We start from the raw sequence: 25861 nt of genomic DNA, 5'->3' as shown, positions 1-25861 counted from the left end.
CTTCGTAGGGCCTCCTGCATTCGGGTTAAATTCCACAGCCCCTCTCTGACACTACCCTGGCCTCCAGGAAGTCCATTTGTCTCCGTATACCCTCTGCCCACCACACACACACCCTAACTCCACCAGAGCAAAGGCTCCTGGAACGTATCGACATAAAAATGGGCCTGGGGCCCAAGGTGGAGCAGGCAAAGCAGACAAGGAGGGTGGTACAGCCACCCCATCTCTTGTTTTGGTTGTTTGTTTTTAGTTTTTTGAGACAGAATCTTGCTATGTAGCCCAGGCTGGCCTCGAACTCTAAGTAATCTTCCTGCCCCAGCCTTCTGAATGGGAATTACAAGTGTGTACGCCTGGCTCACACCATTTCTTGAGCGCCTGCTACCCCCAGGTACTGTATCAGGCATCATCTCCTTAGCGGTGTACTAAAAGGTACTGTTACCTCCTAGAAGGCAAGCAGAGCAAGGATAGAGACTAGCGTCTCTCTTTTCCTTTTTGTTCTTTCTTCTCATAGAGCCCAGCACTTAATACAGTAAGGGCTGGTGCAAAACAGCCCTCTTAATAGATCAGGTGGATGAATGAATAAATGAATAAGCTGAATGAATTTCTATCTCACTGAGGTCTGAGAAAGTTAAGTGACTTGGTCATCAAGCTGGTCAGAGGCAATGTGAGGCCTGAGCCAGGTCTAGCTGATGCAGACTCTGACTAGGATCCCTTCACTGATGAGTTCAGTCATTCAATAAAGATCACACGGTGCCCTCCATGACTTACTTTTTTCTAACTGGGTGCAGAGGAATAATAAAGACTCGTGGCCAGAGTTGTTGAAGACATGAAGAAGCACATATTCTGGTGCTAGTGACTGTTGGTTACAAAGGGATGGCCATGGGTGGGCATTGCACGACAAAGATGAGTTCACCGAACCCTCAAACATCTCTCTAGTGGCCCTGCTACTGTTTGCCCAACCAGTGCAGAGCCATTATGTAACTTGCCCAAGGTAACCTGGCAGAAGAGGTAGCACTGCGACTAAGCTCAGCAGGTGGCCTGGGGAACCTGCCCTTCCACCTTTTAGCAGTAACATCTTGAAAAAAACCCTTTTCACTTCTAGGAAATTGTTTGAAGAGAGGGGAAAGAAGCAGGCAAATGCATAAGAGTCATACGCAAGACATTCCTGGCAGAACGACGCATAATAGCGGGGAGTTGCTCCAATTCATTATAACACCCTCTAGAAGATGGGGAACCCATCATGCTGAAAGGCCCTGCAAGACCCCACCTGTGTCCTCCAGTACCGGGGGACACACAGCAGGGCAATGGAAGGCCACATGGCTGGCTGTCCAAGAAAGAGTCACCTAGGGCTGGGGGAGGGGCACAGTAGCCATCATTTTATCTCCTGGGTGCCCTTAAGGAATGAGGATAGTGACTTTTTTTTTTTTTTTTTTAAATAAGGAAAGCAAATAGTGTCCTGGGGGAAAGAATGCTTTTAAGTGAGAATTAAAGGCAGGAGGTACAAAGCTGGAGGTTGAAAAGTCAGAATTAGGGCTGTAACTTAATGATAAAGCACTTGCCTAGCATGTGCAAAGCCCTGGGTTTGACCCCCTGCCCACCAAATAACAAAACACAGCAGGAAAAAAAGAAAGTAAAAAACCTAGGTTTTTAAAATTAGCAAGTTATTATATAAAATTGACACAAAGATGTATATAATATGACTTTCTTTCTTTCATTCATTTTTCCAGTGCTGGGGATTCCCACTGACTACAGCCCCACCCCTTTTGAAACACTTTTCCTTTAAATTGCTGAGTTTCCCAGCCTGGGCTAAAACTCATGATTATCTTGCCTCAGCCTCCTAGAGTGCTGGGATTACAGGCCTGTGCCACCACCCCTGTGAGAAGTAGGAAGCAAAATTACTGTTAGAGAATCCATGAATTGTGTTTAGGAAGATACCCTGCTAGTCTTTCCTGGTGTGAAAGTTGATACTTCCGGGGTCACTCTCACCCCTACGTGTCCTAAAGGGGCTGGTCCTACAGGGGAGCTGCCCTCTCCAGCAGATGGGAATGGAGACAGGGGACTAGAGACAAGAAAGGCATCTCAGCACCCAGAAGGACAGAGAGGGCTGGGGGCAGAGGCTGCCAGGGAGAAATTCCCTAGGGCAGGGGCGCTGAGGACACTTAGCACAGACAGCTGAGATGCAGCCGTGCTGGGTCATCTTCAGTAAAATCTGCTTCTAACAGCACTCACGGTGTGTGGTATTCTGAAGAAAACAGGGTCAGGCCACTTCCTCGCTGTGAAGGGCAGGAGTACTGAGCACTCAGAGAAAAACAGGACATCAGAGCAAAAAGCAGCTAGGGTGCTCTCCCACGGGAGAAGGAACTCCAGAGGGTCCAGTGCCTCTGAAGGACCCCATGCCCAGAGCACTCAAGGGGCGCCCAGAGCCGGGTCTCTAGGTTAAGTGCACTTACATAAAGAAAATGCACTAAAATGTTACTGTAATTTTCTCTGAGTGATGGCATAATAGGTAATGTTTATCTCCTTTTTCTATCTATATTTTCCCATTTTTCATCATCAGCGCATCACCTTTTTAAAAAACACACAAAGGCACTGCCAGGCAGAGGTGTGTCTTCTTGCCTCCTGTCCCCAAATTGCTCCACCCAGGGGCACATGAGTGTGCTGTCTGCCACCCACCACAGCTCTGCCCGCCCCACCCCATCAGTGGACCTGTTTGTGGGACTGCCAGTTACCTTCCTCACACCTGAAGTCAGGGAAGGCAACGTCCTGCAGAGGGATCTGCCGCAAGAAGTCTGGGTTCTGGCATCGAGGATTCCCCGTCACAATCTTCCTTTTCCTCAGCCAGTCGCCCAGCCAGGCCAGCTGGCAGTTACAGTTGAACGGATTGGCTAGGAGATTTCTGGAAAAGACAGGTATGAGGCCAAGAAGATATCATGTGAGCCTCAGCTGACCCAGCAAGACCTTTGCCTGTCCACCCCTTTATGTCCACCACAATTGTTCAACTCTTAGTCACCCAGAGCAGTGGCTTTTGGGACCAAAGACAGAGCTTATAGCAGTGACAGCCATGTGTCAGCGAGCCACAAGTGCCCCAGCCTCTCCAGAGGAGCTCAGTATGAGCAAGGTCAGAGGACACCACCCCTCGGGAGGGCTGCTTCCAGAGTTGCCAGGCCACCCGTCCCCAAGGCTGGACTCACAGTGTGGAGAGAGCCTGCAAGGTGTCGAAGGCTCCAGGGGAGATGGTGGTGATATGATTGTCATACAGTGAGAGAAGCCGGACATTGCGCAGGCCTGTGAAGCTGTCATTGTGGATGCAGCTGATGCGGTTGTTCCTAAGCATCCTGGGAAGACAAGAGGGGACAGGAGACTGCCAGCTGGGCCCTGTGCTGTGCTTCGTCAGAGTTCACCTATGCCATGTGGTGTTGGCCACTCCCGGCTAGTTCCAGCTGCTCCTCCAGAGTCACAGAGCCACAGAGCAGGAGCATGGCGCATGCAGGTCCGCCACTGGAGGGAGGGTTCCACACAGCTGTGCTCACCTCCAGACCGTCCAGGCCTCCGGGGTGCCTTTGCTTCTGTCCTCCTCTCCATCCTGCCCACCCCGTCCCTGCAGCCCACCTTTGCCCCGTGCTTCTCCCTTTCTCCAACCACACTCCACTTGTGCCCAGGGACTCATCACTCTGCAGCTTAAAGTTCATGTGACAGTTTGCAATTTGTCCACAAGATCAAGTTTAAACTCTTTACTGTGACCTGTGAACCCACAGCCACCGAGCCCCAAGCCAACTGCATCTTCACATGGCCATGGTATGGTCACTCCTGGCCCCACTAGGACGTCAATCTGCAGTGCCTTTTCTCCTCCATGTGGGACAGCCTTTGCTCATCCTCCAAAACCTCCCCAACCAAAAACGAAAGCAGAGACCAAGCTTGGCACAGAATGGGCGACTCCACAAGAGAAAATTAGGAGAGTCTGTGAACATTCACAAGGGTTAATGCAAATTTACTGATATCAAGTACATCTAGACAATGTCAAATTTCTGCCTGCCAAATTGAAAAGAATACAAAAATAATAATAGCAAAAATTGCATGCCATTTTTTTATAATAATAGCAAAAATGATAATGCCAGGGTTGACAAGAGTGGGTAAACAGGCACCTTCATGCACAATCGGCAGGACAGTGCTCTGGGCTCTCTTTGGATTCAGGAGAGGCATCAAAAAACTCTACAAAGGACACTTCCAACTTCTACTGTTAGTCTACTTTGAAGACTTCATCATAAGGGAATAATCACGGATGAGTGCAGAATTTTGTGATAAAAATATTAATCATAGCATTTCATATTAGAAGCAGCCTAAATTTCCAGTATTTACATAGTACACAGTCACTGAAACCAATTTTGTAAAAGAAATTTTAATAATATGTAAAAGTGCCCATGTTATGTTTAAGGAAGAAAAGAGCTTACTAAATAAAACTTATTATAGTATTCTATTAAAATTGCCTATATTTCGGCTATACACAATAAATAGGTCCAAAAGATTACAACACTGTAGAGTACCTATATTTTTATAGATATAAATTTTTCTTAGATGGTAAAGTTTATGTGAGGTGTGTGTGTGTGTGTGTGTGTGTGTGTGTGTGTGTGTGTTACTGAGAATTAAGCCAAGGGGGCACTGAGTATGCCCCCAATCCTTCTAAAATTCTTGCTATTTGCTCAGACTAACCTCAAACTTGCAGTCCTCCTGCCTCAGTTCCCAAGTGGCTGGAATTACAGGCATATCCACTCTGTGTGTGTGTGGCTTTAGGGATTGAACTCAGGGTCTTGTACATGCTATGCTAGGTGTTCTTATTATACTAATAATAAATAAAGAGGGTGGGAGTAACTTTTGGAGAGAATGAATATGTTTATGCATAACCTGTGACAGCTACACAGCCATGTCTACCTCTGTATGGATGTGTACATACACATGCACATGTACATACATATGGAAGGCAAGAACATCGACATAACACCAAAGCTGGGAGGACAGGTGCTTTTAATAACAATGGTCCCTAGGTTCTGTGTGTCCCACACCTGCACTGACCCTGTTTCTGCTGCCTCTGTATGTAACTAAACACAGTGAGTGGATGATTAACCCAGTGCACACTTATCCAAGGAAAATTGGGCAAATATAAAGAAGAATAAGGTGGCCAGACAGGAACAGTCTAGGGAGATGGCCACGCTGTATCAGAAATGAAAAAGCAAGCTGCCAAACAGTGCCTAATAAAATCCCTCTTTTATAAAACAAATAGAAATCCAGAGGGAGCCCTGTCACACGTTCATTTACCTTCCACAAACACAGTGATACGTGCTCAGAAGACAAATTTGTACTCTGCTGCGGAGTTAGGATTTAAACCTAAAACTGCATGGTCACTGCCCACATGTAGCTATTTAGATTTAAATGAACTGGAATTAAATATGTGGTACACAGCCACTTTGCAGCTCCCAGGTTGGTCAGTGCAGGCACAAAATATTCCTGTTGTGGTGGGAGGAGGCAGTCCTGTCTACTGGACACTAAAAGTCCCTTGGGCCACCTGAAGAGCCGGCCCTGCCTAGGTAGACAGCATTTATGGAGTGGTGAGGACCCCAAGGTCACACTGAACTCCCAGAGTCTGGCAAGCTCTGGCTCTGGGTCATGGATCCCCAAATCTAGGGATGGCACAATACCACTTCTGTTCCCATGCAAGGTCTCCTCAGGGCCACATACCCCACTTGCAGCCTGACCACAGGACATGGTGCCCCGTTCCTCTATTCTTTCCTGAGGAATAAGCCCATGTCCCAGGGAACAAGACCTCACTGTGAGGTTACTGGCACAGGATCGCCTGTCCTGCCCTTCAGCTGCCCTGTCTCCTCCGAGCAGGGTTAGGAAGGCCATCTTCCGCCTCTCTCCACTTTCCCTCCGAGGCCTGTGCCTACCCAGAGCCCCACACTCACAGGGTCCGCAAGCCATCCAGCCCCCGGAACATGCCACTCCGGATGGACTCCAGCTGGTTGGCGGTCAGGTGCAGCTCGCTCACAGAGGCCGCACCCTCGAACGTGCCATCTTCAATTTCTGACACCTTGTTGTTGCTCAGGTTGCTGGGAGAGGAGGTATGGGGAGGGTTTCAAATGGGCTGCACCTAGGAGCCCCCCACCTTCCTGCACCCAACACCCCCATGACCAGGAGCCCTGTCCCCAATGCCAGGGAGGGCTCCTGCCCCAGATTTCCCCCTGTTCTTCCCAGGCTAGCGCCCTGAAGGACAGCTCACATTTTCTTCAGATGTGTAAGTTTTTTAAACATCCCAGTGGCCTCCAGGAGGGAAATTTCATTGTTGTTCAGTCGTCTATTAAAAAAGACAATAAAGAAAATACCCACCAATAAATGATGGGCATTAGAGTACTTTTTGAATTGAGACTATTTTAGATGCAAACAGAGGGGCCTGGCTTGGACTTCTCCCAGAAGAATTTATCTGCAAGGTCAATTGATTCTATTTCAAAGGAAGCCTAGGCTTGGGCCTAGGGAGAGGTAAATGAAAATTTATGTACATAAATGATCCATGCATGCAAGTGTCTATGTATGTGCGTATGTATATGCATGAGTTCATTTTCACAGATTAAAAATTAACAGTGAAAGGATGGCTAAAGTCCCAACTTAATCTCATGTTATTATGTCCCCCCCCCCAAGAGACAAAAACCCACATTAGATTGGGGTTCCAGTTCAGGTTGGTGACCCAGTCTGGGTACCAAAGACTGTCTGAGGGAAACCTGATTGGCAGCCTCTGTCATCCCCCAAACAGAGCTGGAGCAGAGGAAAACCCGGGGCCAGCTCAGGTTTAGAGGGTGCTAGGGGGAGGGGTTCTGGGCAGCGGGGTGGGGTCCTCACAGCTCGGCTGTGGATTGTGGAATGCGCTCAGGGATCTTGGAGAGCTTCAGGCTGGAGCACTCTACCATGCTAGCCTCACAGCGGCACTTGTGGGGACAGGCGACATCACTGCTGCACTCACTGTTCAGCTGGTAATCCTCGGTGCCTATGAGTGACAGGATGGACGAGGGCTGAGGGCCAGGGCAGGCCTGAGCAGCCATGGCCAAACCAGCATGACCCAAGCCCTCCAGCCTGCCACTCACTGCCACGGTCCCCCGACTTCCTACCTGGAATGAAGTACTGCTCTTTGGCTGGGGAGAAAAGCAGATACATCAGCATGTAGGAGCAGCTGGACCTGGCCCCACAGCCCAACGCAGGTACCCCAGGAATGTAGTTGGAACCCAGGAGCCCTGTGTACATCTGCCAGGCCAATGAAAGCAGAGCCACCCTTAATCAAACCTCTCACCTGCACAGTCATGGGCAGAAGCTGTGCTGACCTCACACATGGGGACAAAGCAGAGATGGTGTCAGGTCCTTGAACCAGGGTCCAGGCTCAAAAGCTTCCCCACATTGTGCAGCTGCTCAGGGCACCTTTGTGTCCCAAAGCCACAAGAAGGCTCTTACCTCACTGCCAAAGGTCCCAAGGATGTCTTACAAGGTTCAAGACCAGCAGCACATACATGAGAGAGCTGGCTTGAGAGTGGACACTGTGGGTTCCCGCTGGCCCACAGGAAGACCCACCTCTCCCAAACACCAAGGCAGATCCAGTCTAGAGTGTGGGGCCTCCAGCAGGAGACCAAAGTGCCTGAGGACCTCCTGGCTGGAGCCCTCAGGATATGCCGCTGGGTCCAAGCTAAGCACAGGCAGATAAGCGGGCAGCTACCTGAGCACCGGAACTTCTTGCTCTTGATCTGCCCAATGCGCTTGTTGGCGAGGCGCCGGGGGCTGGCACAGCGGGCCCCACTCGTCTCTATGGGATTAGTGCGCAGGAAGTCCGCCAGCCACTTGAGGTTACAGTCACAGATGAAAGGGTTCTGGGCCAGGTGCCTGTCAATGGGTGCAGGTCGGCCATCAGAGATCAGGGCTGTTTCCAGCTCAGCCAGCTCCTGCATGGGACCTTGCTGACTGCTGTGACCCAAGTGGCTGCCCTTGGCTTGAATCCCACAGCTGGTCATGGGAGAAGTGGAAGCTAGGGCCACTGTCACAGTGCACTGGCCACCTTCAGAGAAGTCCTGCTAGCTTATCACAGCAGGGAGGAACTCCACAGCTGGAACTACTTCCAGGAAAGTGAGAGCTTCCCACTGTGCCTGCCAAGCTCCCAAGGGCCCCACACTGCCCACCCTCAAACTCCATCTCCCCTTCTGCCTAGGACACTTTGCAGGTATGATTGGGGCTGGTGGGGGCACTAGAGACTGGACAGAGCCTCCCAGTTCCTTTGCAGAACACAGAAGGGTTGGCAGCACATAAGGCCACAGCCTTTGACCACTACATGACCACGGGCCCAGTTTCTCCCTCTACTTCTGCAGTCCACCTCCCTTGGCCATCATGTGGGGTGGCAAAGCTGGGTCTGCTGGAGCCTTGAGGCCACACCTAGAGTCACCCCTCCACCCCTCCCAAGCCAGGCCAGGAGCAGACTCTTCTTGACCCCCTTATAAGCCATTTCTCCATGCACAGAAAACACTATTGCACGGCTGCTTTCTGGGAGTTACTTGGCCTTCTATGCTGTGCTGCCTGTGTTAGCAGCAGACGAGTGTAGGAAGGGTGTGGGGAGCGGGTGACAGGCTGCCACAGCTTTCCCATCTGGACCTTGTCAGCTCTGAGCCTGCCCAATCGTGTCTGGGCCACCACCACACTGGTGATCTACACATAAAACTGTTAAGGATCATCACAGAAGGATAGAGGACCATCAACTCTCAGGCCCTTAATCTTATTGATTAAAAGCATAACTTGTGTTGTCTTCTGAGGCATTCAGGGTTTTAAAACCACCTTTCCTAAAAAATACAAGAACAATGACTCCTCACTTGAGCTTCCAAATGCCAAAGGGGTAACTAAAACTAAATGCTTAGCACCTCTGCCTTCATTTTGCATCTATCCTCTTTTATTGCCTTAAAACTCGGTCAGATCTTTGCTCAGCTCAGAGTAGGGGCAAATTAATCACTTAGAGAGTATCTAACAGCTGGCAATATAAGGCTTACTAGCCCTAAATTTACCCAGCCTCTCATTCCCCCCTCAAGACTGAGGATATCAAGAGATTCACAGGGACATTCAGAGGCCAGCTTTTACAGTGTCCTGCTCCAGACCCCCCAGAACAGGCATCTAGAAGTCTCTGGTTTCCTGGATTCAGCAGAGCCCTCACAGACCTAAGGCTCTTCCCCACCAAGGAGGTGAAGATAACACATGAGAACAGGGGCTGACCCTGAAGCCACGGGCTTCTCAGGAGCCTCCAGCTGAGACTTGAGACAGTGGTCAGCGGACCCTGTCCCCACTCAGCAGCCCACGAAGGTCATCCCTTGCCTTTGTAACAGGCAGTCTGACCTTCGTCATCAAAGCTGCCGAAGTCCTGCATTTCCTCTTTTCAGTTAAGGTTTTACCTATAAATTCATGCTGTCACCCGGTTTTAATTTCCATTATAACTGCAGCAAGATCTCCTGCGAGCCAGTGATACTACCTCATAGCAACTGGGATGGTTACAATCAAAAGACAGTAATTTTAAAAAGCAAACATTTCCAAAAGTTGTTGGTAACATTGTCAAGACCTTGCATACCTCATGATACACTGCTGGTGGGAATGTTAAATGCTACAGCCTCTGTGGGAACCACTGGCAGTTTCCTTAATAAACATAAATTTACCCTATGACCAGCAGCTCCAAGACTTGTACACACTGGCCCACAGAAAGATGTATAAATGAATTTTGGTAGCTGCATCATTCTTAATGGTTCCAAAGAGGAAACAATCCAAACGTCTATCAGCTAGAATGGATAAACTAAATATGGTCTATCTGATACACATAAAATTATTTGGCAATAAAAATATCAAAGGACACATGATACAATATGGATAAACCTCAAAAATACTAAGTGAAAGAGCCAGTCACAAAACATGGCATATTGTATGACTTCACTTTGTGAAATGGCCAAAAAGACAACCCACAGAACAGAAAATATATTACCGCTCACCTGGAGTAAGCAACGGAAATGAGGATTGATAGAAAAGAGGCACAAAGGATTTGGAGGAGAAGTGACAGAAATGTCCTAACATTGAATTGTGATTGAACAACTCTGTAGTAACCGAGTAACTTTCTGTCATACAGGTTGTCAAATGTCATTGACTCGTATATTTACAACAGGTGAACTTGTTGTATATAAGTTATACCTCAGTAGACCTGATATTGATTTTGTTTTCTTTCTGAGGCAGTGTCTTGCTATGTTTCCCAAGTTGACTTTGAATTCCTGGACTCAAGTCTACCAGCCTCAGCCTCCAGAAGTAGCTAGGACTTGAAGTTCACACCACAGCCGCAGTTACAGAGTTTTTAAGCTGTTGTCAGGTTTGACCCAGGGCCTCACATATGGTAGATGAGTGCTCTCTCACTGAGCTGTATCACTGGCCCTTTTTTAATTTTTCACTTTGAGACAGTGTCTCACTAATCTCCCAGGGTAACTTCGAACCTTTGTACCTCCTGCCTCAGGTCCCCAGAGTACCAGGATGACAAATGTGTACTACCACCCTAAGTGAGCTGTTCTGTCTGTTTCTAAATGTTAAATGCAAATAAAATTGCAGTAAAATCAATCCATCACACAGATCATTTGGTCGTGAACTTTGGAGATACGGACAAGTGAAATAAGGTTTGGTAAAGTTAACTGCTCAGACTTGATGTGAGTCAGTCAAGCTTAGCCACTCCAAGGCTAGAGAAAGAGTACCCAACCGTCAAGGATGCGCATTTCTCTTATTCCTGTCCCAATTTGTACCTCGGTTGTTAATACACAGCATGTGCTTGTGAAAGTCCAGCTTTGCTTTAGAGTCTTAAATAATGAAGTTCATTTATACAGAAGCAACACAACTGAGGGACAGTGCCCTGACTTTTCAGCGATGGTTGAAGAGGCACCTGAGGTCAAAGCCCTGTTCTGAGAGGCACCCTATGACCTTGGTGAGGCAAACAATTTCCTTCTACCTCAGTTTCCTTGTAAGTAAAATCAGGGATGGCAGTCCTCACCTCCACGTGGGCATTTTAAATGTTGAGGAAGATAACAAATGGACAACAGTGGCTCCCAAGAATTCTTAACCCCACTTTCACCCTCAAGGCCATCCTCTGTGCCTGCCCAGCCTTCCAATTTCCTTAGTGAGCTTCTCTCAGATTTTCTGCTAGCTTTTTAAAATAATCTACTTTGCCAGTGTCTCTCTATAACCGCAAATTTCACATATGCGGTGTAGTTTTCCTGTGGGGCTCCATCTTCTCTCCCTGGCTATGAATAGAGTAATTAGCGGCAGTTGGGCTACCTGTGCATGTGTGAGCTTTCATGAGTTTGTCTCTGTGGCTGACTTCCGATGATGTGCAGACTCCTAGGGAGCAGGTGTTGTACCTCTTATGCGACCTATTGGAACCTGTTCCCTGCAGAGACAACAGTCTCTACGAAGGCCATGGTGATAGAACAGTGGATACTCAGTGTGCCCGTAGCACATGACCCACACCCGTCGGGCCAGGAGCAGGGCCAAAGATGTAGAAGAAGGAAATCTCCTAAGCACCTAACTTACTTGTATGCAGCAGACAAGTTTCCCTGTGTGAAAGCATTCCAGCTAAATCATAAGGACTCTTAAGGGCTAGCTGCAACAGCATCATCAAACAAAGGCAGGGTAACAGCTACTATTGCTATGTCAGAAGCCTGGTGAACTGACGGGCATCCAGACCAATGGCTATTTTTATTCGAAAAAACCCCACAATGAGAAATCACCTGCTTCCTGGTAGAAGCCCATAGTCCCACCCAGGAAGCCCTCTTGCCAATCAGTTAATCATCAGTCAATCAACTAAACCTGACAAACTCCTAGGTGCAATTCTCGATCTGGCAGGACATAGAAAGGTCAGAGAATCAGGTGACATTAGCCCACTGGGATGCCATCAGTCAAGCCTAGACTCTGGGAAACTTGACAGAACCAGTGCTATGGTGTCTTCAACAAATACACTGCAAAGGAAAAAGGAGATGGGGAGGATATCTACAGTTGAACAATAATTTCAGGGACATATTAATCAGTATCAGCCAATTGTATTGCAAAGATCTTATTTAAATCCTGATTCCAGAAAATTACAAAAAAACTTTCATAACATGCATGGAACACCTGGAAGTTCAAATACAAATTCTATATGGTATGAGATCAAGGAATTAATTTTTAAATATAATAATTGTGTTGTGGAGTTTTGTTAAGTAGTAGGTTTGCTGCTAATTTTTAGTTTAATCAACGTATTTCATTTGATTTGACATTATCAATTGCAAGATGTACCACTATTTATATAGACTGTCAAGAAAGGCAAGGTTCTGCCAATTAAATGGTATTCCTCCAACATAATATGCATCCCAGCTTCAGAACTGTTAGAGCAGAAACAAATATCTTACAATCAATGGCTACGTTATTATCTTTATCACTATTAATTAATGGTAGTCAGCTTTTAGTAAACATTTATACTTAGCTAATCTATATTCAAGTATCTGCTTTAATTTCATAACAACTCTACCAATATGTCCTCATTAATGAATGAATAACAGGGAGGCCTAGCGAGGGGCTTAACTTGCCTGAAATCAGACAGTCAGTAAAAGGCATGGCTGGGTTTGTACCCTGCATTGTCTAACCTGGACTCCGTACTTCCTCTGTGAAGGCCACCCTCAGGCAGCACCGGGGCCACAGCTGGCTAAAGTTGCAACGGCAATCACCCCAGGCCTTCCTGCTGGAACCTTCCTGCTGTGGGGCCAAGGTATGGGGACAGCACTTACAGCGTCTGGATGGCCCTCAGGGACGTGAAGGTGCCCTTGGCAAGACTCTGGATCTTGTTGTCATACAGGGAGAGTAAGGAGAGATTCTGTAGGTCCTGGAAGGCATCAGGCCGGATGCAGTTGATCTTGTTGGCATTCAGGAGCCTGAGGGCGAAGCCAGGGTCAGGAGGTAAGAGCCAGCCTGGGAACAGGCTTAGGGGCCTCCAACTCTCTTCCTCCCTTCAAGGAATCCTGAGAGATAACTCAACAGATTCCAGGGGATCATAGGAGCAAAGTCACTTCCTAAAGGCTCTGCGGAGGGAACTTCCTCCTCCCAGAGTCCCACTGGGTCTCCAGTTGCTGGGCAGGAGCATTTGTATCCAATGTCTCCTAGTTCTGGGAGAGAATCCTACTCCTACGCTTGTGGTTATGAAAGGCTGAGGGGCCCGGTATCCCCTGCAGGAGACATTCGTGTGACCAACCATGCTGAGCACCTCAGGAATGCAGGCAGTGTCTCAGGAGCATCTGAGCTCTGGTGCCCTGTGAGCAGCTCTCATCTGGCCTCTGCCTCCCTGCCTGGCCTCTGAAAAGCCTGTCTTCTAAGCATCTGTCTCAAATGTGTCCAGACCCCAAAGAAGCTAAAAGGTACATCCTGGGAGGCCGGAGGAATGCAGCCCCCTTCTTGCCCCAACCCAAGGACACCCCAGAACTGGTCCTTACAGAAGCTGTAGGGTGTAGAGACCTCCAAACACACCACGGGGGAGGTCTGTGATCTTGTTCCCATAGAGGACCCTGGAGAAAAGGCAGCAGAAGAGCAGGTTTAGAGGGCAGCCCTCCAGGGCCAACAGAGTTCTGCAGAACCATTCAAAGCGCACACTCTTTGCACACATGTGTGCTGCAGGAACTCTCCAGCAGATGGTGCAACAGCATCTTCAGAGAGGATCCCAGGAAATACCCTCTGCGACTGTGACCCCCACTGCTGCAGGAGAAGCCCCACTTCCTGCAGGCACACATGGACCCCACAGAAATCTGCAAAAGGTCCTTTCCCGGGAACCTCACAGGGAATTAACTTAGCTCAGGGTCCAAAAGGAAACTATTCAGAGAAGTCTAGGCTGGGCAGGACTAATTATATTCAGAGCATGACAGAGAAAAAAATAGAACGACAGACGGCATGTTCAATATGAAATCTAGGTGGCAAGGCTGCAAGTGAGTTTTTTCAATACTTTGTATTCACAAAGTTTTCTACTTGAGCATGAATGAATTCCATGTATAATCAGAAAAAAGCAAAAGTTGAAAAAACAGGCAGGAAGGGGTTCTGGCAGATGGTGCAAACGCTGAGGGGGTTTGGAGAGTGGAAGATTACTCCCACTGTCATAGTCAGCTCCCACAAGCCACTACTGTAAATACTTAGTGTGAGTGAAAAAACATCTCTTCAAATACTGCTGGCAGAGGGCACAGCAGGAGCACAGTCCGGTAGAGGCTGTGCTCAGGCCAAATGGCCAGAGCTTTAGAAGCCACTGTGGCTTGAGGAGGAGAGATGAATGGCACAGTAGCTTGGATTTTGCCCTGTCAGCATCAGGAACTCTGCTATATGTGGAGAATGGAATGGATGGGTCAGGGGTTGAAGCAGGGATCGAGGTTAGGGCTGGCTCAGGTAGACACAAATGATCCGGAAATGGCTGGGCCAGCTGTTCAAGACCAACAGAAACTCGTCTGAGTGGGTTATTTCACCAACTTTTGGTCCAGTGCAAGAGAATTTTACTCATTTCTCAGCGGAAGAGTCCTACATCTCGGAGGCCACCTCCAGGATCTGATCTTCTTAAGAAGCCAATGACAGTTACTCCTCATAGGTGTATGCAGAGCTGTGCCAGTTGTATACTCCAAAGCTCCTGAGCGTTATTGATGACCGACCCCACCCATTGCCTTGGACTGTACTTGGAGAGAATGTATGCATAGGAGGCAAGGAGTGGACAGTCTCCTGTACTCTCTCGGAGTGCAGGTCACTTCTGTTCTGGTTGCCAGGCCTCTGGTTATGCCATCATGCATCCAGTGCTACCAAAGGGCAAGTGGACACTTCCAAGGGTAACAGCTCCTACATAAGGGAGCTTGCCTGGCTACGGGCTCCCCAAGAGTGCTCTCTGCACAAAGTGCCATGGACTTCAGAGGGTGAAGGGGGTGCCAAGCTGGGAGCTCATGTGAGTGTTTTTGGGAAAGTCGATGCATGCCATTTTGTGAAAGGACAGACCTCACCCCGTAGACCTGAAGAAACGGGAAAGGAAGCACTGTCTTCATGTCACACACCATGTCTTGGGATCAAGAGTGTCTGAGATAAAGATAGCAAGGTGTGCAGATGTTGCCCTGGAGTTGGTGATCACTGCCCTGTGGGTGACCAGGGAAGGTTCAGGAGTCTTCTGTGGAGAGGCAGGGCCAAGATAACTGCCTTAAAGAATGCTGGGAAAGTCCCTACCATAGTGAAAAGAGCATCTCAGGTGTCAAGACCATGTTCCTGCCCAGCTTTCCAAGCACTCAGCCCTCCATGCCTACTCCCTCTAGGGGTGACAGAAGGTCACCCCATGAGGAAGGACAAGTTAAGCACAGCAGCCTGGACTCTGCAGTCAGAGGGCACTTCCCTGAGGCCAGGGTGGCATGGGCTGTGTAGAGGTACACATGGTACCTGCCCCTCTTCCCACACCCAGGGGAGGGCCCTGGGCCACTGGCCTTGCTCATCAGGTTTTCCAGGCCATCGGGGAGCGGGGCTTGCTGCTGTTACTCACAGTGAGTTCAAGGAGCGGAGGCCCTGGAAAGCATCAGGCGCCATCTCTGCGATCTGATTGTTGCTCAGGTCTCTGCAAGGTGCACAGAGGGGAATGCAGGAGAATCCCTGCTGGGCTGTGTGGTCTGAGGCATGCGAGTGGGAAGCAAGCGACACCTGGCTGTGCCCTGCAGTCCCCTGACAGCTTTACTTGCTCTTCTTGGTGCCCATGCTGAGAGGGGAGGGTGACCAGCAGCCCTGGGGCTTTGTGACCCTTCAGGCCTCCCCATGACCCTGGGAAGCAGCAGCACCTCTGCTGTGCCCATGGTTCAGATACAGGGTCTCCCTCCTGCCCTGGGCCAGCTGGTGGGGCACTCACATCCTGCGCAATTTTCTGTAGGGAGAGAAGGCTCCTGGAGGGATGGACTTAATTCCATTAAGTTCCAAGCGGCTATAGAGAAGAACAGACAGGGAATAGGTCTCAAGTGACTCTGGCCAGGGCTCACCCACCCAAACAAGTCCTCAGCCCACTGGATCCCTGCTCCCTTCCCCTCCGGAGGCTGCAGTCTAGGCAGCCTGCTGTGAGGTGAGCCTTATTAACCCAGGCTTCCATGGCTGAAAGGGGTCTACAATGATGGTCAGAGACCCATAGAGGTGACTAGAAGATCCACCCAACTGGGTTGGACAGAAGAAGCACACAGGGACACTCCTCCCAACCCTCCAGAGCTCCCCAGCCTGGGACAGAGAGCTCAGCCTGCTGTTTGCCACTGAGGGCCCTGGTGGCAAGGCCTGGGGTGGCACCTACTCCAGCTCCTTCTGGGGCAGCCACAGCCTGCTGCTGCTGGCAGAGGGGATGTCCCAGCACCTTCCTTGCCCTGTACTCACATCTCTGTCATGGTCTCGGGCAGGTTGGCAGGGATAGCAGTGAGGCCTTTGCCGCGACAGTCCACAATACCATTGCTGCAGGCACACATGGCTGGGCAGGAACCGGAAGAAAGGGTGCAGGCAGGCACTCGCCCTGCTTCCCCCTGGCCTGTGGGGATGGCAGAGTGTGACTTCAGAGTGTCCTGTATTAGCACTACCCTTCCCAGGACCACACTGACAGGAGGGGATAGGTACAGGGGGGCAGTTTCTGTGGATCAGGACAAACCAGAGGAGGCCACCAAGAGTGCAGGACAGAAGAGATTCTGAACTCTGATGCAACGCTGGGCTCCCAGGACACGGCAGGCGCTTGTCACCAGACATCTGCTGAGTTCAGTCTGAAACGCACTAGACTCTGATCCAAACACCAAGAAACCCTGGCCTAAAGTTCTGAAGCTTCAGGTGCTAGTCCAAGTCATGTCACACTTCTGAGCCATCACAGGAGAGCAGCAACTGTGTCTACTCAGAGCTCATTCTCTGCTGCGTGCGTGAGAAGGGCAGTACAGCAGAACCACATTTAAAGCCTCTAACGCAACCCTTCCAGGAGCATGCGAGCACTGCTATTTCTCAGATGAAGTCACTGAGTCCTGGATATTCATCCATAGAAACCCACACAACTGAACTAAAGGGTGATGAAACTGGATCAAACCCAGTGATAGGAACCCACTCTTGGTTTAATACCAAGGCAGAACAACTTACACCAAGAGCACCGACCTGCGAGTACAGCCCGCAGAGCCACCACCCAGACATGGACCATTCCACCACCGTTATTCTCAAATCTATCACCAAAGATTTGTTCTGTTTGCTGGGAGCTTTACATAAATTAAATTATACAGTAGGTTCTCTTTAGTATCTGGCTTTTTATACCAAATATAAAATCTTTGCCATTCACCATGTTGTTGAGTGTAGCAGTAGTAAACTTTTGTTGTTGCTGCTGAATAGAACTCCATTATATCTCTACATCATGAGCCATGTGTTGCTTCCAATTTGGGGCAATTGTGGAGAAAATGGCACTGAACATTCTTGGGTGTGTGTTCTGCAGAAAAATGCACTCACCTAGCAGTGGAGGCACAGGGTCAGAGGTGTGTTGAACTTCTGTGGATCCTGCCAGACAGTTCTGCAAAGTGGCCAGGCCAATTCGTCCACCTACCAGGTTTCTAACACCTAGGACCTAACATCTAGTACTGTGTCCCTATGGTGCCCTTCTCAGGAAAGGGACTGTCAGGATGCACAGATGTCAGAGGAGGAAGCAACGTCAGAATAAATCAATAAACATGCAAACCAAGGTATCCCCAATGCAAAGAAAAAGATTTCATTTCAAAACAAAAGATGCCCGAGAGATCCATTCCTGTCCCTAACCACGGCAATTGCAGTAATTCAGAGGTGCAACCTTTACCCTCGCCGTCCTCTCACACATCCCCACAGTGCACACACACACACACACACACACACACACACACACAAAGCTCCTCTGTGTGCATACACACATTACATGCAGCCTTGAGCAAAAAGGTCTCTGGCATCTGCCAGTACTTTGCAGGCGACAGCTTCACTCTAAAGCCTCACTCACACTGAGGGTGCCTGGAGTCCTTGGAGCATGGGAGGGAAGGAAAGGCCAGTAGAGAGCAGCCTATGAGAAGCAGGTGGGGGGCACCACTCTGGGAAAGAATAGACACAGATGCAACTGGGATGCAGGAAGGAGGAATCCCGGGGGTGGCCGCGGGTCATCCCCCAAGGCCACACAGAGTGAGGGCAGTGGGCTCTTGCAGGAGCCCTGGAGGACCGTTGAGTACACAGCCTAGGCTCACGCTTTCTTAAAGGCCCTTTTGGCTGAGTGTAGAGACCTAAGGAGCCAGGGAGGAAGTGAGGGATCCATCACAGAACTCCAGGTGGGGATAGGTGGTGAAGGTGGGGGACAGGAGGTGAAGGCGGGGGCAGGAGGTGAAGGGGGGGCAGGAGGTGAAGGCGGGGGGCAGCAGGTGAAGGCGGGGGCAGGAGGTGAAGGCGGGGGCAGGAGGTGAAGGCGGGAACTGGAGTTGAAGGCGGAGAGAGGAGGTGAAGGCGGGGGCAGGAGGTGAAGGGGGGACAGGAGGTGAAGGCAGGGGCAGGAGGTGAAGGCGGGGGCAGGAGGTGAAGGCGGGGGCAGGAGGTGAAGGCGGGGACAGGAGGTGAAGGCGGGACAGGAGGTGAAGGCGGGAACTGGAGTTGAAGGCGGAGAGAGGAGGTGAAGGCGGGGGCAGGAGGTGAAGGGACAGGAGGTGAAGGCAGGGGCAGGAGGTGAAGGCGGGGGCAGGAGGTGAAGGCGGGGGCAGGAGGTGAAGGCGGGAACAGGAGGTGAGGGCGGGGGCAGGAGGTGAAGGCGGGGCAGGAGGTGAAGGCGGGGGCAGGAGGTGAAGGCGGAGAGAGGAGGTGAAGGCGGGGGCAGGAGGTGAAGGCAGGGGCAGGAGGTGAGGGCGGGGGCAGCAGGTGAAGGCGGGGACAGGAGGTGAAGGTGGAGAGAAGAGGTGAAGGCGGGGGTAGGAGGTGAAGGGGGGACAGGAGGTGAAGGCGGGGGCAGGAGGTGAAGGCGGGACAGGAGGTGAAGGCGGGAACAGGAGGTGAAGGCGGAGAGAGGAGGTGAAGGCGGGGGGGGGGGGGAGGTGAAGGCAGGGGCAGGAGGTGAGGGCGGGGGCAGCAGGTGAAGGCGGGGACAGGAGGTGAAGGTGGAGAGAAGAGGTGAAGGCGGGGGTAGGAGGTGAAGGGGGGACAGGAGGTGAAGGCGGGGGCAGGAGGTGAAGGCGGGACAGGAGGTGAAGGCGGGAACTGGAGTTGAAGGCGGAGAGAGGAGGTGAAGGCGGGGGCAGGAGGTGAAGGGGGGACAGGAGGTGAAGGCAGGGGCAGGAGGTGAAGGCGGGGGCAGGAGGTGAAGGCGGGGGCAGGAGGTGAAGGCGGGAACAGGAGGTGAGGGCGGGGGCAGGAGGTGAAGGCGGGGCAGGAGGTGAAGGCGGGGGCAGGAGGTGAAGGCGGAGAGAGGAGGTGAAGGCGGGGGCAGGAGGTGAAGGCAGGGGCAGGAGGTGAGGGCGGGGGCAGCAGGTGAAGGCGGGGACAGGAGGTGAAGGTGGAGAGAAGAGGTGAAGGCGGGGGTAGGAGGTGAAGGGGGGACAGGAGGTGAAGGCGGGGGCAGGAGGTGAAGGCGGGACAGGAGGTGAAGGCGGGAACAGGAGGTGAAGGCGGAGAGAGGAGGTGAAGGCGGGGGGGGGGAGGTGAAGGCAGGGGCAGGAGGTGAGGGCGGGGGCAGCAGGTGAAGGCGGGGACAGGAGGTGAAGGTGGAGAGAAGAGGTGAAGGCGGGGGTAGGAGGTGAAGGGGGGACAGGAGGTGAAGGCGGGGGCAGGAGGTGAAGGCGGGACAGGAGGTGAAGGCGGGAACTGGAGTTGAAGGCGGAGAGAGGAGGTGAAGGCGGGGGCAGGAGGTGAAGGGGGGACAGGAGGTGAAGGCAGGGGCAGGAGGTGAAGGCGGGGGCAGGAGGTGAAGCGGGGGCAGGAGGTGAAGGCGGGAACAGGAGGTGAGGGCGGGGGCAGGAGGTGAAGGCGGGGCAGGAGGTGAAGGCGGGGGCAGGAGGTGAAGGCGGAGAGAGGAGGTGAAGGCGGGGGCAGGAGGTGAAGGCAGGGGCAGGAGGTGAGGGCGGGGGCAGCAGGTGAAGGCGGGGACAGGAGGTGAAGGTGGAGAGAAGAGGTGAAGGCGGGGGTAGGAGGTGAAGGCGGGGGTAGGAGGTGAAGGGGGGACAGGAGGTGAAGGCGGGGGCAGGAGGTGAAGGCGGGACAGGAGGTGAAGGCGGGAACAGGAGGTGAAGGCGGAGAGAGGAGGTGAAGGCGGGGGGGGGGGGAGGTGAAGGCAGGGGCAGGAGGTGAGGGCGGGGGCAGCAGGTGAAGGCGGGGACAGGAGGTGAAGGTGGAGAGAAGAGGTGAAGGCGGGGGTAGGAGGTGAAGGGGGGACAGGAGGTGAAGGCGGGGGCAGGAGGTGAAGGCGGGACAGGAGGTGAAGGCGGGAACTGGAGTTGAAGGCGGAGAGAGGAGGTGAAGGGGGGACAGGAGGTGAAGGGGGGGCAGGAGGTGAAGGCGGGGGCAGGAGGTGAAGGCGGAGAGAGGAGGTGAAGGCGGGAACAGGAGGTGAAGGCAGGGGCAGGAGGTGAGGGCGGGGGCAGCAGGTGAAGGCGGGGACAGGAGGTGAAGGTGGAGAGAAGAGGTGAAGGCGGGGGTAGGAGGTGAAGGGGGGACAGGAGGTGAAGGCGGGGGCAGGAGGTGAAGGCGGGACAGGAGGTGAAGGCGGGAACAGGAGGTGAAGGCAGGGGCAGGAGGTGAGGGCGGGGGCAGCAGGTGAAGGCGGGGACAGGAGGTGAAGGTGGAGAGAAGAGGTGAAGGCGGGGGTAGGAGGTGAAGGGGGGACAGGAGGTGAAGGCGGGGGCAGGAGGTGAAGGCGGGACAGGAGGTGAAGGCGGGAACTGGAGTTGAAGGCGGAGAGAGGAGGTGAAGGCGGGGGCAGGAGGTGAAGGCAGGGGCAGGAGGTGAGGGCGGGGGCAGCAGGTGAAGGCGGGGACAGGAGGTGAAGGTGGAGAGAAGAGGTGAAGGCGGGGGTAGGAGGTGAAGGGGGGACAGGAGGTGAAGGCGGGGGCAGGAGGTGAAGGCGGGACAGGAGGTGAAGGCGGGAACAGGAGGTGAAGGCGGAGAGAGGAGGTGAAGGCGGGGGCAGGAGGTGAAGGCGGGACAGGAGGTGAAGGCGGGAACAGGAGGTGAAGGCGGAGAGAGGAGGTGAAGGCGGGGGCAGGAGGTGAAGGCGGGGGCAGGAGGTGAGGGCAGGGGCAGCAGGTGAGGGCGGGAACAGGAGGTGAAGGCAGGAACGGGAGTTGAAGGCGGAGAAAGGAGGTGAAGGCGGGGGCAGGAGGTGAAGGCAGGGGCAGGAGGTGAAGGCGGGGGGTGGGCAGGAGGTGAAGGCGGGGGCAGGAGGTGAAGGCAGGGGCAGGAGGTGAAGGCTGGGGCAGGAGGTGAAGGCGGGGGGGGGCAGGAGGTGAAGGGAACAGGAGGTGAAGGCGGGAACAGGAGGTGAACGCTGGGGCAGAAGGTGAAGGCGGGGGCAGGAGGTGAAGGCGGGGGCAGGAGGTGAAGGCGGGGGCAGGAGGTGAAGGCGGGGGCAGGAGGTGAAGGCGGGAACAGGAGGTGAAGGCGGGGGCAGGAGGTGAGGGCGGGGGCAGGAGGTGAAGGGGGGGCAGGAGGTGAAGGCGGGAACAGGAGGTGAAGGCCGGGACAGGAAGTAATGGGCTAGGACACGAAGAGATAAGAGGCTGGTAAGAGGCCACAGGTGGCCCTGGAGCTGACTGGAGGGCGGCAGGAGACACGGTAAGGAGAGGATACTGGGCGTCCTGGGCCCTGGGTAAGTTCTGCACGTACCTGAGCAGCTGAACTCACTCTTCTGGACCTCAGCCACATTGAGGCCACGCAGGCTGGCGGGGCCTGAGCACTGGGTAAACAGCCCGATGGTTGGCCGCTGCCTGAGCCACTGCGACAGCCAGGCCAGATGGCAGTCGCAGAACAGGTGGTTGGAGTGCAGGCGGCTGCAGGAGGACATGTGGCTTACCACTTGGAAGCCAGAGCTCCAGCAAAACAGTGGGAATCCTAGCCCAGGAGGAAGCCGGGCCCACCCCTGGGCTCAGCCCAGAATTCTCCTGGGACTCTTTCTGCTCCCCTCTTGTCTCTGCCTCCTTGGGGGCATCGTGGCTATAGGGTGCCAGGGACCATCCAGGCATCCCTTTGAGCTCACAAGGATCCGCTTTCAGAATCACTCAGCTCATTTTTACATAAAACGGAAAAGCAATTTCAGACCCCTTCCTCTCACTGCTTCTACAGAGTCGGGCCCTGGCCTGGCCCGTGGGGCGCAGGAGTGAACAGCCCTCCTCCGTGGCTGGCCCTGCCCGCTGACTCACAAGGTCCGCAGCTTGGGCATGTGGTTGAAGCTGGACACAGGAATCGTGGTGATGTTGTTGTTATTCAGAGTCCTGAAAGGGAACACTGGTCATTTAGTATCTGCCCAGCAGGATATTCCACAGGACAGGGCTAAAGTGCTAGGACCGAACAGGGAGGATCCCACGCCGGGACTGTAGGCCACCCTCCAGGAGGGACAGGGGCTGTGCTACCGAGCACAGAAATACCCCCGATTAGAAATCCCCGAGCCGGATGGACTGTACACCAGCCACAGATGCTAAGTCTGGGAAGTTAGGGAAGGAGCTGAGCTGCTCCTGTGTCTGGCTGGGCTGCTGGGAACAAAGGCTGGGAGAAAGCAGCCTTCCAGCCTCTTGCATCAGGGCCACAACCCAGGCTTCATCCTGAGCAGCCTCCCAGCCTCAAGCGATTCCAGGAGCGAGTTCTCCGGCTTCCCACCCCATCTCCAGCTGCCGGCCCAGCTCCCCACAGCCCTTCTGCCCGCTGGGTTTTACTTACAGCACCTCTAGGCCCCGCAAAGCCCGGAAGGCCCCTTCCTCGATACAGCTGATCTGGTTCTTGTCCAGCTGTCTGTGGAGCAAAGGAGTGTTGTAAAGAGGGAGTTCACTCCCTAAGGTGGGGGTGTCCAAACATTGAGACCAAGAAACCCACTGTTTCAAAACAGAAGTCAAAACAGACTCCCCAGTCATTTGTTACACACACACACACACACACACACACACACACACGTGACAATTAATAAAACAGTAACTATAAAGTTTGATGTCTTTTTATTGTCCATTAAAACAATAAAAGTCATGTTCTTCTGCCCAAACTTGCATATTCTCTAGGAGAGGCACTCCCCTTACATTTTGGAAACTATCCAGAGGGATTTGGCAACTACAAAACAGGACAGAATAACTTGGGAGCAGCAGCAGCCAGCGCAGATTCCCCTGTGTGCCAAGGGAGGCCGATCAGCAGGGCTACCTGATGCACTGCTTTCAGAGTGAGGAGAAGCCATGCCTTGGTTCTGAGGAAAGAATGCCACGACCCATTACCAGTGTCTGCCCAGACACGGGAGGGCTGTGGGACAAGCTTCTCTGGCATCCCTATGTAATCAGAACTCAGGAGGGTCTAAGGCCTGGACCAGAATAAATCTGAATAATAATATAGTTACTTTTGAATAGTGCAATATAAAGTATGTGTATTTCCATGCTGCTTCTAAAGCTCAGGACCAGCCTGGGATCCTGATACTGTTTTCCTCCAGCTCAGGTGATCTGAGGGAAAGACATAAACCCAGCTCTTCTGATGCAAAGATGAGCAGGGCACTGGAGGGCAGCCTTGCACTCCATGGTATGACTTCTTTAAGCTGGTCCCAGAGTCCCTGTAAGGCTCTGCTTGGTTGTCACCCAGCATCATACCTGAAGGAAGGAAGGTACCTGTTCCCTCCATGCCCAGGTTGTTCCAGACCATTCTGGTAGAGACCACTTCAGAGCCAGGCCAGCCCCTTGGTGGCCTGGACCACATAGCACAGGGAGACATGGGGTGCAGGAGACCCCCAGACAGTTCAAGCCTGCACCTTCCTCCTCAGGCCTGTACTCACAGGTTTTTGAGGTCGGTGGCTCCGCGGAAAGCCTTCCTGGGGATGGCCTGCAGGGCATTCTCACTCAGGTCCCTGGGGAGAAGACACTGCTCAGGAAAAGGCTGCTCCACAGTGCCACAGTGAGCCAGGGAGGCCAGAGCCTGCATGCACCCAGTAGCTGGGACAGTGGCCATTCAAGGCAGCATGGGCTGAATGAAGGCGCAAATGAATGAGGGAGCTGGAAAGAGAAGCCAGCAGCTGAGACAGCGCTGCCAGGCTCACGGATGTTGGCGTGGCTGGCACAGCACAGTGAGGGTTCCCAAGCCGGCCAGCAGGCAGGGCAGTGTCTTGCTGGCTCGAGCTCTGTGTTTTACCGGAGAGGAAGCTGGAGCTCCACTCAGCTGGAGAAGAAGGCAGGCTGGCTCCCAGCAAGCCCAGCCAGTGGGCAGCCAAGCTGTCTTGAGCTCCAAAGGTCCTGCTTCTGGAGGCTGCTGGTAGTGGCACCAGGAGACCAGGGGCCCCAGTAGGGACTGGAACCTGGTTCTCACACCCACTTCCCACTGCCGGGGAGGCTTCTGCTGCATGGGTGGGGCAGCCACGGTAGGCAGGGCTCTCTGAGGATTTCTCCTCTACTCATGCTGGCATGAGGGCGCAGTACTGCAGACTTCTACACTGCTCCCCCGCTAGCCTCTGGGAGTCAGACTATTGCCCCGCCCATTTTGCAGAGTGGGGAGCTGAGCTCTGACAAGAAGTAACCTGGCCTGTGTGAGACTCTCTCGGGTCCGAAAGGTAGACAACTAAGGGCTGGCTGCCCTAATGTGGGGACTCAGTGCTGGGCATTTCTGCAGGCTCCACCCCTTGCCTGGGGCAGGTCCTGGGGTTTAAGTCAGTTCTCCCTTTCAGCCACTCCTGCCACAGCAGGAACTGGCCCCACAGTGCCCATGGGCTGCTCACACTTCCACCCCTATCTGGGTTCCCCAGTTGAAGCAAGAAGGCAAAAGGCCTGGGCCAGCAGCTGGGCTCCGAGTCCAGCCTACCTATCTCCTGGTTGTGTACCTAAAAATCAGTTTCCTCAGGTACAAATAGAGAACATAAGAGCTGTCGAGGGGACTGTCCCCAGCATCAATAGTGGGGAGCCATCATCTGTGTGCTCCTGCTCCCCACCCACTGGCAGCCTTCAGAAAATGGCCCAGGTGCAGGGGTGCAGGGCCTCTGCTGCTACCAGTGTCCCACTCCTGTACTCTCTCCTCCAAGATGGTGCCACCTTCCACTAGCAGCCTTCATTCTGTCGAGCAGCCTGTGTGACCTTCCTGCAGCTCTGCTCAGTCTCCTGACACGGCAGCCCTTCTCCACCCTCTCCTTTGGCTGCTGCTCTTGGGTATCTGTACCGTGCTCCTGGCTTTCTTGTTTAGTCCGTTCCCATTGTGCACACCCCGCCCACCGAGGCCGCTCCCAGCCTGGCCCCAGGACCTGCCCAGCCTCCTGATCTCAGGCCCGAATATCTGCAGGAGAGCATTTCCACCTTTAGTAACCTGCTGAGTCCTTTTTATCCTCTAAAGATGCTGGGTTGCTGCAGTACTGTTCCTCCCATCACTCTGCTTTATGCACAGAGTCACCACCAGGTGTCGTGACCCCTGACAGCTCTGTTGCCTTGGTGGTCTGAGGATGCAGGTTGTCACCTTCCTCAAGGGCATGCTGGTCCTAGTAGTTGGTGTGACAGGTAAATTGCCAGACTTGGAGCAAGGGCTATGAGGCCACAAAGATAAGCAAGAGATTGCCTGCATTCAGGGCCCGGGGCTACAAGATCCCCCAGTAACTAGGGGCCAAGGTGGATATGGG

General features: G+C 52.9%; 1 protein-coding gene across 5 annotated transcripts in view; it reads right to left on the bottom strand.

Moving 5' to 3' along the window:
- Slit1 (slit guidance ligand 1) overlaps nucleotides 1-25861 on the bottom strand; it is a 160683-nt gene that overhangs the window by 30900 nt on the left and 103922 nt on the right. For 4 of the 5 annotated variants that reach the window (XM_013143556.3, XM_003479561.5, XM_063245133.1 and 1 more), the window contains exons 5-20: nucleotides 24044-24115; nucleotides 22960-23031; nucleotides 22446-22517; nucleotides 21913-22076; nucleotides 16456-16603; nucleotides 15950-16021; nucleotides 15593-15664; nucleotides 13539-13610; nucleotides 12840-12983; nucleotides 7745-7908; nucleotides 7149-7172; nucleotides 6883-7027; nucleotides 6269-6343; nucleotides 5955-6098; nucleotides 3189-3332; nucleotides 2727-2893 (exon numbers count right to left, since the gene is read on the bottom strand). In XM_013143556.3, the coding sequence (XP_012999010.1) occupies nucleotides 2727-2893; nucleotides 3189-3332; nucleotides 5955-6098; nucleotides 6269-6343; nucleotides 6883-7027; nucleotides 7149-7172; nucleotides 7745-7908; nucleotides 12840-12983; nucleotides 13539-13610; nucleotides 15593-15664; nucleotides 15950-16021; nucleotides 16456-16603; nucleotides 21913-22076; nucleotides 22446-22517; nucleotides 22960-23031; nucleotides 24044-24115 (1751 nt within the window). The remainder of the gene's footprint in view (nucleotides 1-2726; nucleotides 2894-3188; nucleotides 3333-5954; nucleotides 6099-6268; nucleotides 6344-6882; nucleotides 7028-7148; nucleotides 7173-7744; nucleotides 7909-12839; nucleotides 12984-13538; nucleotides 13611-15592; nucleotides 15665-15949; nucleotides 16022-16455; nucleotides 16604-21912; nucleotides 22077-22445; nucleotides 22518-22959; nucleotides 23032-24043; nucleotides 24116-25861) is intronic. The other variant, XM_063245131.1, reaches the window with a different exon arrangement.

The sequence above is a fragment of the Cavia porcellus genome, unplaced genomic scaffold, assembly GCF_034190915.1.
Source record: "Cavia porcellus strain 051 isolate PalLab524CR breed Dunkin Hartley unplaced genomic scaffold, mCavPor4.1 scaffold_2, whole genome shotgun sequence".
In the NCBI taxonomy this organism is placed as follows: Eukaryota; Metazoa; Chordata; class Mammalia; order Rodentia; family Caviidae; genus Cavia; species Cavia porcellus.
This window is presented reverse-complemented; position numbering and strand designations above follow the sequence as displayed.